The following is a 13,134-nucleotide window of genomic DNA, read 5'->3' on the forward strand; positions in this document are numbered from 1 at the left end:
CCCGAACTTTTGTAGTACCTGTACCAGCAAAGTACATGTAAATATATTGATATTCACCATCATTATTATTGGTACATTTAGTAATTTGGTTTAAATATGATTGGATAGATTTATTTTATTTTTATTTTACAAAATACAGAATATAGTGTAAGAACTTTTCGGTTTTATTCAAACATAATTAAAAAATGTACTAAACATTATCATTACGAGATTTTGATTTGTTATCTTTTCTTAAATTTTATTTGTTAATTACGTATTTGAAACACTGCATTTCAGAATCAAAACAGTCTATCTAGTTTTCTAGGAATCCCCCCGTCCTTTCTCTTCAAAATGACATTTTCAATCTTTCAGATACATGTAGGCCTAGTAATGTACGTATCAATTATTTACCTCCTCTTACTTATTAATATAAATTAATTAAGGACAGTTAATGTAATCAAATAATTACGGGAAAAAACCCAGACCGTTTATGGTCTTGACTAGTAGGCATTGTTGATATCGGCCGATGACCTTATTGAATAACATTTCTCTTCATCAGATTCAGTTGATATTTCTATCATCTATAATTATTTTTTTTCAAAAGAAACTTACAAGGATCAAGATTAATAACATACCGATGTAATCTTACTTTGATATTTTACTTAGGTCTTCCTCTTTTTATACATATTTATTTCATACCATTTGACATATAAATTATACATGTATACCTCTACTGGCTTTTATACATATTTTAAAAAACTGAAAATGCATATACAAGTTTAATAATAATGTAGATTATAACACGAAATTATCTTTCAAATTGATTTATTATACACTTGGCAAGTGGATAAAGATAAAAAAAAAAATCAAATATCATATGGCTTAATATGCTTTTTGTGTTTAAACAACACGATAAAATAAATACGTCATAGATATCCATCACACCATAAACCATTTCAGACACTTAATATAATGGTTGCTTCAAATTAAAAGTCAATATAACTTACCGGGTTGATGCAAATTTAGTGCAAAACACTACAATTATAATATTGATTGAATTTAATTCTTAATTCTTTTCAGATTTACAAATCAAATCAAATTTATTTCAATTAGATACACCATCAAAATGACAGTACATGAGGTATGTACATGTACATGTAAACATGACTGTATATTTACACCCACTTTCTTTTCCCCTATCAAATTGCATTGATTGATTTGAGTGATATTTATGCATAACACAGTATACCCAATCACCAAATCTGGTGCGTAAATGAATACATTCAGTATTTCTCAAAGAACATGACTGACTCTCCTCGCGACTTCAAACCGGATTACAACATGATATTATACTTACGCTGATTAATATTTCATTGTTGTGAATATTTTCTAACTGTTAAATGACTTCAGTTGATTATTGTTTTAGTATACCAAAAGTAAATTCATTAGATTACAGAATGAAAAGTAAAATTGTGTTACAATGATTTAAAACGCTGTGGACTATTTTTGTCAGCATAAATCGACAGTTCCAATGGCTGTTCCGTTAATTGCGCATTACTCGTTGAATAAGGCAGATATTTTTGAAAATAAATATATTTGAAGAGAGGAAAAAACGTTAAAAAACGTAAATATAAGTAAACAAAGCTAGCGCGCGTTATTCAATTTGTATGCACACACCGTTGCAGTTATGAGACCACATCTTTCAAAAACTAATGATTCAATGCTTAAATATACATTAATAGGTTTACAATTATTGACAAAATGTCAGAGGTAAGACAGAAGTTATGAAAATTAAGCGAAACAATGGAACTTCATAAAACCAAAGAAGACTCGGTGATAAACCATTCATTCTTCTAATTATAAATGTACAGAGATAAAATAAACAGTTCAGCACTTTCCTCCTCTCCCATTCATTAATGCGATAATCATGTGCAAATTGTGGAGTATTCCGGTGGTGGATCTTGTTCCACATATGGTGGCGGAGACCTCGAAAACACAGATCGTCCAGAAGAGTTTATGGAATCGTTGAATGGTGAACCCAAAATAACGTCAGGTCCGGAATGTATGGGTGACGAGTGGATGTCATCTGTTGGAGACGCTGACCCTGAGTTCATTGAGGAAGTCCTACTTTCTTGATCACATGGTACGTTGTTGCAGAAAAATGAAACTGGAATACAGAAAATTGCTACATTGCTAACAATACACAGTTCTACAAAGAAGTTCAAATTCATAAATTTTCAGTATTTATAAAGGATCAATTTAAACATAATGACGATAGTCAACGAAAACTAGTGTGCTTTAATTAATTTATCGATCAGGGGCTTTTAATACCAAAATGGAAATTTCGTAAAAAACGAGAAATCTTTACGTTAACGATCTGATTCATGATAAAGAAAATAAAATTTCCAACATCTAGTTATGTTAAATAAGATAAGTATGTCTGATCTGTAATATAAATAATAACTCGCTGCGTTTTGTCAGTATTGTTGATAAACATCAGCAATTAAAATCATGTTATGCACTAAGGCAACTACAATTATTTCAACATGCCAAATGAATGTTACTTGGAGTATTTCCAAATCTGCGCCTCATAAATGGATTGGACGCTTTCGTTTTACGGCACTTCAAGGCGACAGCAATTATGATGATAATGGATACTCCGAACACACCACCACATATTCCAGAAACAGTAATGACATCTTGAACGATAAATATAACCTTGGTATTAAATTACAATCAAAAAGTAGGCACGTCACTGAAAGTTAAAGCAATTCTAATAGATTAATAATATGCACAAAACTGCATCTGATGTACATGTATAAGGTATATATTAAGAGGTACTAGTTAAATCTACTTTAAGTCCAGAAAACTACATGTATATATTAGGGAAAAAAATTATTATTCTGAATGCGTTGATTGTTCCAAATATTTAATGGATTTGGTGATTATAACCCAACAAATATCTGGTATTGGTATGCATATACATGCATCAAGATTGATCATAATTACGTTTATTCATACAGGTATTGATGACAATCGAGCCACAATTTATGTATGATTTTATATAATATGTATTTAGTATCCTTGTGCATTGTAACGTACGGTCATAGGTCTTTGTAGCTTCCACATGGAACAAAAAATATGGTGGCGTCCATTTTTCTGTTGTTTGGATTTCTGCGACAAAGTAGAGATGCTCTCCTTGCTTAGCACAGAATTTAGACATTGGTTTCTCGTGACAGGAAAATGTCTACAGACAAGAACAACATTATATAAGGCAAGAACAATCAATTTGATTTACAAGCACTGTCAGCCCAAACTGAAATAATTCATGGAAAAACACAAACTTGAATTAAAACCATATTTAATACTTAGAGAGATGCCAGAAGATCTACTAGAACCCCCCCCCCCCCCCCCCAATAAAAAATAAATAAATATAAAAATATACACTCCCCTGTGGGCACCTCATGAAAAATAAACTAATATAAATGCACTGTTTAGTAAATAAAAAAAAATCAAACTTCGTTTTAGAAATATGTGGTCACTAGCAGTGAACATTCCAAATACAGTCCTTGAAGACAAATGTTCAGTTGAAAACAATAAATCAAGACTTGGAGTATATCATATGTATTCGAAATACGATATTTTTAGCTACAGTAACTGTAGTTTCTGTAGTGCTTGTTAATGAGTTGTAATGAAATCATGACCGTAAATCAAAGTATTACTAAGTATTTTGTCATTTTAAAACATGCCTATTCTTGACTTATTGGTGGGATATCAGGTATAATAACAACTGCTACAGTTAACAGGTAGTTGCATTGTTCATGTATAATTATACATGACAAGTGTAGCTGCTATGAAGATGTACAGTTGTGCGACTTTCTAAATCCATTACCATTATTTACTTTTTAGTTTTGTTTAAGAGCTGCTTTTAATTGTTTTGGTGTTTGCTAGCAATTTTTATCAACATCTTCATCATCATCATCATCATCATTACATGAAACTCATCAGAAATACTTACCTTGAAAATCGTGCCATTTAAACCGTTCCTTAGAGTTAGTTTCAAATTACACGATGGATCCAGAAACATTTTTGGAGTCGTACAGATTTGGTATTTGTCTTTGGAATTCGAACCATGTCCACTAAAGGCTATGTGCGAACACCAAATCTGACTGGGATTACTGGCGTTATAAAACGAAACATAGAACACAGAATCTTCATTCACCTGATGAGGTTGCAATGAGCACGTTCTACCGAAGGAGTCTGAAGATATATAAGTTAGTAAATACATTGATTTCCTCTTTTTTATTTATGAGCGTTTCTTATATGTTAAGTTTAACGGATAATTACTGGTAGTTTACTGTAGTTTATTGCTACTCACAAATAGTCGGCGAAGCTGCTACGGAATGAAAAAAGACCAAAAGTGCGATTTGATTCGTAAATGTCACCTGAAACAAAAAGCGTGCACGTGCATTATCAACGAACTTCATTCACATCTGACATGGATTACAGGTATATTTTATTGTTCTAAAATTAAAACAACTATTAACTTTACCTGCATATCGTTTTTGATTTTGATGGTGGATAATCACAAATGTACATCACAAGTGTTGGATTCGGTCTGAAATAGAATAATTTTAGTATATTGCATACTGATTATTATATAGATTTGGAAAACAAATGAATTAAAAACATTTTTTTTGAAACGTGAAAAAACCCATTAAAATGAGACGGACATGTTGACTGTAAATTTATAACTTTTTTCATATTACCGGTACATAAAATCTAAATGCGAGTTGATACATCGCAATTATCTCTACTTATGATATATCATAAAAGTAAGAAATTATAACCCATGAAAATGAAATAAATTGCAAACTAGTAGTCATTGTCTATAAAAAAAAAAAAAAGCACACAAAATTGTACTTATACAGTGTATCAACATTACATTAATGTACTGACCATGGATGACAAGTTTCTTATGGAGAAGCAATGCCAGCTGCCTAATCCAATTGATACGTTTATCTTTTTGTACATATAATAAAATACATACATGTACGTTCAAATCAACATATAATTATAAAAAGGAGTATGGTCAATGTTGATCAATGAACTTAACATTACTTTGTAAAAAGTTACACATAACAATCCGTGTAACAAAAGAAGGTGCACGCCTAAAACATCACTCAAGCAGATAAAGGAAGAAAATAAACCCCAAAGGTAAGGCCTCTTGGTTTACTGCTCTACTTTACTCGTTTTACATGCATTCAGTTAAAAACACGTTCAAGGCATCAGATAGCAATGACAATGAATGTCACCTGCACGTTTTTTTTATGAAAAGGGATACAATAACGTAATAAAAAACGTGCATTAGTTCACGGGTGAGATGGTTATTTGACCGTGTTCATATTAACCAAAGCGCCTAGCTACTTCCTCATTGTTGAGGTTAATATGACACACTAGTACCACCCTGTCAAAGGTATCAAATACTTTAAAAACACTGTTTAAGGCCATCTTAGGATTTTGTTTTTAAACAAAAAAAAAAGATAAATAAAATTTTAATGTAATAATATTAAACAACCAGGCATATTACAAAAGTAATTTAAGTATACTTATTCCCCAATTAACTCAAGCCATTGTTATTTTGTCAACAAAAAAGCACGGTATATACTGCACAATGATAAAAACAAAACGAAGAAAACGTCTGATATGCATTTCATTTTTGTTCGTATATAAACTAAAATGTATTGATGTTGCATTGAAATTATTATAAATAATTATATATATGTACCTTGATAATTCAGTCCTCCTCGTTTACCTCCTTAGACCGTTGGTCACTCAAAGAGCGTAAAACCTAAACCCGGAAAAGCAAACGAAACCCTCAATCGGTAATACAACTGCAAAAGATATTATCTACCATATCGTGTTGCATTGAATTATGAGTTGCCGTATTGAATAGAAACAAGCTGTTTTCTCTTCCTGGTCAGATTGTGTTTTTGTTCAGGTAAAATATGTAATTCAAGACAGAATGTCACATTAATTATTTAACAAATACTGGTATGTAAACTGCATGTGACCCAGTCAATTATGTAAGACTATAATTTTTTTCTTGTGGTTTAATATCCTATGAATGTGCTAATTGATAATCTGAAGATATGTTTTTGTTATACATACTGCAAGTTTTATTGAAGACTATTAAATACAATCATTAAAATACAAAGTGTGACAAGTGAATTGTTACCATTTTTTGTTGTTGGTTTTTTTTTTTGCTTGTCAGAAATTTTTGGATGAGTCTGCCACCCCCCTCCCCAACTTTCAAAAACGATGCTACGTGTCTGCTATTTTTGGTTTTGTTTTTTTTTAATTGTTTTCTTTTTTGTTTTGTTTTGACAGATTCTTTGGAAAGAAATTGCAGTAACTGTTGTATTGTTCAACAAATGTTTTTAAAGTAACATGAAGCCTTTGTGGAGAAATGCATATTAAGCCACAAGGTTGCCTTTTTAGTGTTTCCTCGTCCATTTCCAGACACTCATGTGTTGTCACCAACTGTTATCATATAAGTTGCATTGGTACCCTCCTATGTACTTCTTGCTCTACACCTTTTAGCGTCTCTTCTCTGAATAATTTGATCTTCATTTTAATATCCTTTCATAGATATTAGTTCTTGTTTAATGATTCTTCTTCTATTTTAGTTTCGTTTTGTCCCATTAGGTTTTGTGGGGTCTCTTCTCCGGTGTATATTCATCTTTCCGGCAAGTGATATCTAATAATTTTGATTCATAAACAACACCTTTTTATCAGTTTCTGTTTAGATAGAAAGCTAACTGTCCTTAATATACAAAAGGCTTCTTTGATTTAACGGTCCTGCAAACTATAGAAGGGTATCAGCCATACGTTCTTTTACGAGGGACCCGTATTAAATTCAGAATATTTTACAAAACAAAACTGAACTGCACTTAAAAAATCATAATAACTCTTATGTAATATATGTCAATACTTTATTCAAGTTTCCGGAAGCAGAAAACTCAAAGGACGTTGATCACGCACACCGAAAATTAAACCATTCTTCTACTGTCGTCCAATCAATGCGTTTGTTTTGTGTTGCACTGTATCATGTTTCGGTCAGATCATAATCAGGCTAGGTGTTTTTTCCTTCTAAAAATTCATATTAACAGAAATATACGTATGTAATAGTTTAGAATTCAATTTAGATGTACACAGAGTTGAAAATCTTCTGAGGTCTTGTTAAAAAATATACAACCAATCTAGTACCAAAATCTTCCGATACTTAAAATAAGCAAATCTTTATTTCTTTTTGCCTTGGTCATTCTTCGGATATTAATTTGATAATAAAGATTAATCCAAGAGAATAAGGTGTGTTTAATGCGTTACATCATGTATTTCCCTGTTATAAGTACCCAGTATATTAGCAAGTGTATCACAATCAATCGTCGATCTATCTATCATATCTGTAATGTTATTTCGAAAACAAAAATATAATACATGTACCTTATTTAACAAGAAACCTGTTTTCCCTACAGTATGACGTTTAATATTGACTGATCGAATATTGAAAGGTTGGCAATGTCATGTGGCCAAAACAAAATTCATTTTGTGTTTTCAGTCTGAATCACATGTGGTGTTTTTTTTTCGTGTGTGTGTGTTTTGTTCTTTTGTTTTATATTGTTTGTTTGTTTTTGTATCCCTCTAGTTGTTTTATGATCCAAGCAGAAGCAGGTGAGCAAACCAGGAATTGAAATAGACGCTGGTATGCTTGATGTATCGAGTATTTGTGTATATTCGTTAAAAACTTGTTTTAAGGCATTAATAGCAAGAGGGTTTTTTTTAAATCAGAGAACAGTTATTATAGATATCATACACTTTTATACCTATAAAGGATATTGGATTGATATTTACGTTGTCTACATGTTTGAGATTTTACTTTTCTACACTTAAAGATTTGATATCTACATGTAAAATAATATTTGATATACAAAAACTGGTGTTGTTTAAAAGGTCACTTTATGCCACTCTTCCTGTTTATTACAAATCCACTTTTTGAAAATTACAAACGGTTTGCGCGGTTGTTATCTGTTAGGTGTGTGTCAACTTGATTTCTGTTTCAATTGCTCGTATGTTTTCTCTCACCATGAAGTAGAAACAATAAATATAAATACAATTTTTCGTGAATATGGTAATGGAAATAATTTTCTTCAGTCAACACGAATATGTAATTATTTAGATATTACAAATGGGGCAGACATACTTACTATTATTTCATTTAAAGTTAATGCATCTGAATTCCATGGGACTTATACATTTATTAGATAAATTAAAACCTCTTATACCCTGCTATGTAAGCATTAAAAAAACAATATATTAATTTGAAATGTTTTATCTAAACGTTACTTCGAATATGAATACAACAGAACAAAGTATAAAAGAGTAGAAAAAAAAATAATACAAATATGACCAGCCAAGTTTATGGGAAAAAATTCTGTTTAACATTTGAAAAAAATCCCTGACAAAAAAAATTAAATCTCACATCAACATTTTTATTGATTTTTCATTTACCATGCCAAACTTATATAAAATATAAACATTCCCTTTTCATTTCGTGAAATATAATATCGAGGTAATAAGTAAACTAGTAGACAAAGTGAATGCACCTAAATACAAAATCGTCAACCAAGTGCTTCTGTAACAATATAACTAAAAAAAAAATCCTATTATAAACTGTATATCAAAAGGATGTTCAATAGATAACAATACATTCTTATATATAAAGTTTTTATATTAAAAAATACCATCATTTTTAATCAGACATTTGTTGATATACACTCTCAACTGTGTTGCTATTGGATCTTTTTACTGACCAATTTTGTCACCTGAAAGAAACATGTCCATGGGTGTTTACTAGTATTATCGTCGTCATTCAAACAGTAAATTAATAAAAACAGAGACCACATGTTGACGCAACAGTCATTGAAAAAAACTCAATTGTGTTTTATTCAGATCTTGTGAGCTTAAGATCCATTTTTTTTTTTCATGATTAAAAGTAATGGCTTTGACAAAGACTTTGCAAATAACAGAAATAAATTGCATCTAAATACTAATAAAAAGCTATGAATTTTACTCTAAATCAATGACTTATCCATCTAAATTTATTTTCTATAATAATAATTGTACTTACATTGTACTGTGGTTCACATTCATTTTTTGGTCATTCTTTATATCCTCCTATTTTGCATCCTTCTTTTTCGTCTTCTGGATATAAACTCTCCTACTCCAGCGATTATAACGATAATGATGACTCCTATAACAGCTCCCACAATTCCATACACCAGTGCATCTGAACTCTCTTCGTCTGAAAATACAAAACATCAACAAATTAATTTGTATCAGCCTTGCTCAGTAATTGTACATTGATGATGTGTGCAACACCATTGATTTTTAAGGAAACAAAACTTACATTTGTACACCTTTTCAGCTGTGACAAGGAGTTTGAAGTTGGCTCTTGAGAGTTCACTTTCATTTAAAAACTCAAAGTCAATGTAAAGATATTTATCTTGTCCATTACAAAACTTTGTTACATTATTGTTTAGGCAATCTATAGTCTGAAAAAAAGAAAATATAAATCAAAACATGTTTCACGTGATAAAAAAGCAGGCTAAAAATAACAATAGGCCAATGTGCCACATATTTTACCTTAATAACAGATTAAAAGTTTATGTGTCTCCACTGAAAAGATTCTTTCATATGAAAGATACTTAACTATTTTCAACCAAAGATGATTTCGTTAACTCAGGTAAGCCAATGAAATTATTCAGATACATCAACCAACTTGATCTCTAATTCTTCTGTCAGAGACACTACACATTTTTGTCCAATAAATTATCAAATAGAAAGTATTCTTTGAGTTAAAAATTTAACAACAGCATACTTTATATATCTTACCAAATGATCCAAAGTATTATCATAAGATGTATAATGTGTTTCATTTTCAAACATAAGGTAAGTTATTGCATTGTTAGTTAGTATGATTTTTATATACATTTGTAGCAATGTTGTCAAATGTACCAAAGGTACACTGTAGTTAAAATATATGTAGACGATGTAGTAGTTTTATTCTCTAAATTTTGCACCATGTAGGCAGGGACATTGAAGTTGGTAACCTGTAGATTCATGATCCATGTTCCAGCCACTGTCTGATTTTAATTATACATTCACATCGTTTTCAATGTTTACTATCAATAAACAGGGTGAGGACAGATGTATTGCATTGAGTCATTCAAGGATTAATGGTCGTGAAATGAAAATGAAATGTATATTACTACCTTAAAACATATCCATGAATCAAAAAAATATGCGTGCAAGTAATATAATTTTTTTTTTGTTATATGATATATCACACAATACCTGAAAAGTTTCAGCATACACATCATCAGTAAAGTTAAGCTGTACAGCACAACCTGGGTCGTTGAAGTATATTGGTGTTACACACACTTTATATTCATCCCTGAGGCTTCCACCCTTCCCAGAACCTTTGAAGCCTATGCTTGCACAGTAATATTTGAGAGCTCTTCCTCTATATGTGACATCAAATTGTCGAGTTTCATTGACATCTCCATGATAATATGTCTCAGATGAGCTTGAAGTGCAGTTCCTCCCAAATTCATCTAGTATTTTTGAAAAAAGAGAGAAATGTTTTTGTCAATGGCTTTGTTAGGATAGTTTAGAAATCAGAGATCAATCATTCAAGACTTATTTGATATGTATATAGTAGATGAAAACAGATATGATTTTAATTTTATCATGTTTATCTTTTATCCATTATAAAACTCTTAATTTTGTTGCAACTATTTTCTAGCTAAAGGTATTAATAATAATTGTCATTGTTTTCTTTTTTATGCATTCAATTTCAGTAAAAGTGAAAAAAAATTTATTGCGATCATGTTGTATCACAATGATTTTTTTTCGCAGCAATTCATGGTTCTCAAATTTATCTTGGATTCATTTTAAATTTTTTAAAAAAATGTTAAGTTGATTAAATATATTTAAATTGAGTGTACATATTAATGTAGAGCAAGTGGTCTAAAACTTGGCTACTGTCTGTCAAATTATTCAATCATGATTAAATACATTTTATGACATTCTCAATAATTTAAAAATATAATGCTACAACACATGCTTATTTATTAATATGATGCAGTTGAAATATCATAACTTATTATTTTAATATCTCAAACAAACAAAAAAATATTCATTTTAAATGTCGACTTTTTGTTGAAAGTCTAAGGGAAAAATCAAACATTTGTTACTTTTGTAAAGATTATATATAAGCTATGAGACTTGCCGTACATTATGAAAATAAAATAGATGCAACATATTTTGATAATTTCAGAGTTGAGTTAGATGTGGGGTTAGGGAAAGACACTTCCGTGTTATGATTAAAGTTTCGTTGGGTGATATAAGTTAATATATAAATAGTACAGCTGTATTATTAGAAAAATATACGGTATATTAAGGCAAAAAAAGATCAAATTAGTTTGACAAAGAAATAAACATTATGTTCATGTGAGCAATGAGGCCCATGGGCCTAGCTCTTATTTTCAACAACTCACAAGACACAGTTTCCACTGCCTCCACTTGATGCACATACACGTACAAAAAAATCACAGAGGATAGTAACACCCAACCAGCACATCTTTTGGGGCTTCCAACAGTCATCACTATATATAATGTCCCGCTACTTCTTCCAAATCTTCTAGCTTTCTTCAATTACACATATTCTGCAATATCAAATATTTAAACACGTGTACATACATTAACAACTGATTAATGCAACGAATTAATTATATATTCCAAAAGTTTGATTTAAATAGGCCACAAATCCTCAAACTATTTTCCCGTCCCGAACAAAAATGAAAGTAAGCGCCAAACGTTTTAGAGTGGGGATTTACTTAACCTCAGAATGACCTCGCAAAGAGAGACAACTCTCCCGGCGATGTCGAAGTCGTTACTGAATAATGCACCTACTTCCAAGGTCAATATTAATTATTCCACTATAATGAACAAAATATCCGATGTGGATCAAAATTATCTTTCTTGGGGAGATTCAAAACGGCCAATTTTAAATCAAAATTATGTAAGTAGACCCCCCTCCCCCAAATAAAAATTCCGGAGGAAAAAAGGGGGGGGGGGGTGGTGGCGGTAATTTTTACCTTCGCTTGCTTCGCTCGTACATGTAATATAGAGTTTCCAGTTACCTGTGTTATGTCTATTTATAATTATTTGATATCTACTACAATTCTATACCTTCTTTGCCTGTGATTCAATGAAAAAAAAAATCATTGGGTTAAACTCACCTGTATTTAATCGATACACTGCCCAAGAATAGTAAAGGTCTGTTAGCGGTAACGCATACCTCACCGGCGGAGAATAATGACCAGGTAAGTATAATATCCTTATGATCCGGTGACCATAAATTGTTCAAACAAAGATCTTTGTTTGCGTAAGTTAAACACATTGAAAATAAAAATGTATTTACAAATTACCAAATAAAGGCCCCTTTATATCAATTTTAATATTATTTTCAGTTAATTTTTACAGGCCATGTAAAACCCATTGCGTACAGCAGAGTGACCAGGTCAGAGGCGGATCCAGCAATTTGGAAAAAGAGGGGGGGGGGGGGTCCAATTGATGAAAACCAATACGTGCAAAATTCATCATTTGTCAATAAACAAAGACATTTGAACGTTTTCCGTGCGTAAAAGTAAACATTTATCTCGTCACTATTTATTTCATTTCTATTTCAACATCAGAGTGTACTGCATTATTAAGTGTTTTGCAGTATTATTTTAGGTAAGGAAGATTTGCATAATTTCTAGCCTTAAAATAAAGTCTCCAGCAATGAAAAAGTGCGTGTATGCTTAATAGAAAAAAACCCACTAAATAACAAAAAAATAATTCAGACCAATTACGACAAACTATTATAAAAATGGATTTTTAGTGATTTTTTTAATGTCTTTGATGTTTAAATTCTGAACTATTTATCGATTTTGATTTCTATCGAATGCCTTCTTAAATAAAGGTCTAAATGATAGGATATGACAAAAGAAAGGGGATAATTTATCTGCTGAATAGCTTGTACATGTG

The 13,134-nt window shown here is 30.9% G+C and overlaps 2 protein-coding genes across 5 annotated transcripts in view; both read right to left on the reverse strand.

Annotated features, from left to right (window-relative positions):
* LOC105345323 (4-hydroxybenzoate polyprenyltransferase, mitochondrial) overlaps nucleotides 1-13,134 on the reverse strand; it is a 281,500-nt gene that overhangs the window by 213,273 nt on the left and 55,093 nt on the right. The window lies entirely within an intron of this gene.
* Nucleotides 1,059-12,408, reverse strand: LOC105348887 (uncharacterized). 4 transcript variants are annotated; one of them, XR_010713010.1, is made up of 12 exons: nucleotides 12,345-12,408; nucleotides 11,601-11,768; nucleotides 10,396-10,655; nucleotides 9,449-9,593; nucleotides 9,170-9,343; nucleotides 5,768-8,864; nucleotides 4,532-4,597; nucleotides 4,358-4,424; nucleotides 3,998-4,239; nucleotides 3,082-3,226; nucleotides 2,544-2,678; nucleotides 1,059-2,146 (listed from the first exon to the last, which is right to left on the reverse strand). XR_010713010.1 is itself a non-coding variant. In XM_011458482.4 (8 exons), exons 3-8 carry the CDS (start codon nucleotides 4,535-4,537, stop codon nucleotides 1,905-1,907), a joined length of 837 nt encoding a protein of 278 aa, XP_011456784.3. In that variant the 5' UTR covers nucleotides 4,538-4,597; nucleotides 4,939-5,001; nucleotides 5,768-5,942; the 3' UTR covers nucleotides 1,059-1,904. The 4 variants fall into 4 exon arrangements, 2 of the variants coding, with proteins under 2 accessions (XP_011456784.3, XP_011456785.3); XR_010713009.1 differs by lacking the exon at nucleotides 12,345-12,408 and having other exon boundaries at nucleotides 11,601-11,927; XM_011458482.4 differs by lacking the exons at nucleotides 9,170-9,343; nucleotides 9,449-9,593; nucleotides 10,396-10,655; nucleotides 11,601-11,768; nucleotides 12,345-12,408 and adding an exon at nucleotides 4,939-5,001 and having other exon boundaries at nucleotides 5,768-5,942.

This window comes from Magallana gigas, chromosome 4, assembly GCF_963853765.1.
Source record: "Magallana gigas chromosome 4, xbMagGiga1.1, whole genome shotgun sequence".
NCBI classification, from domain to species: Eukaryota; Metazoa; Mollusca; class Bivalvia; order Ostreida; family Ostreidae; genus Magallana; species Magallana gigas.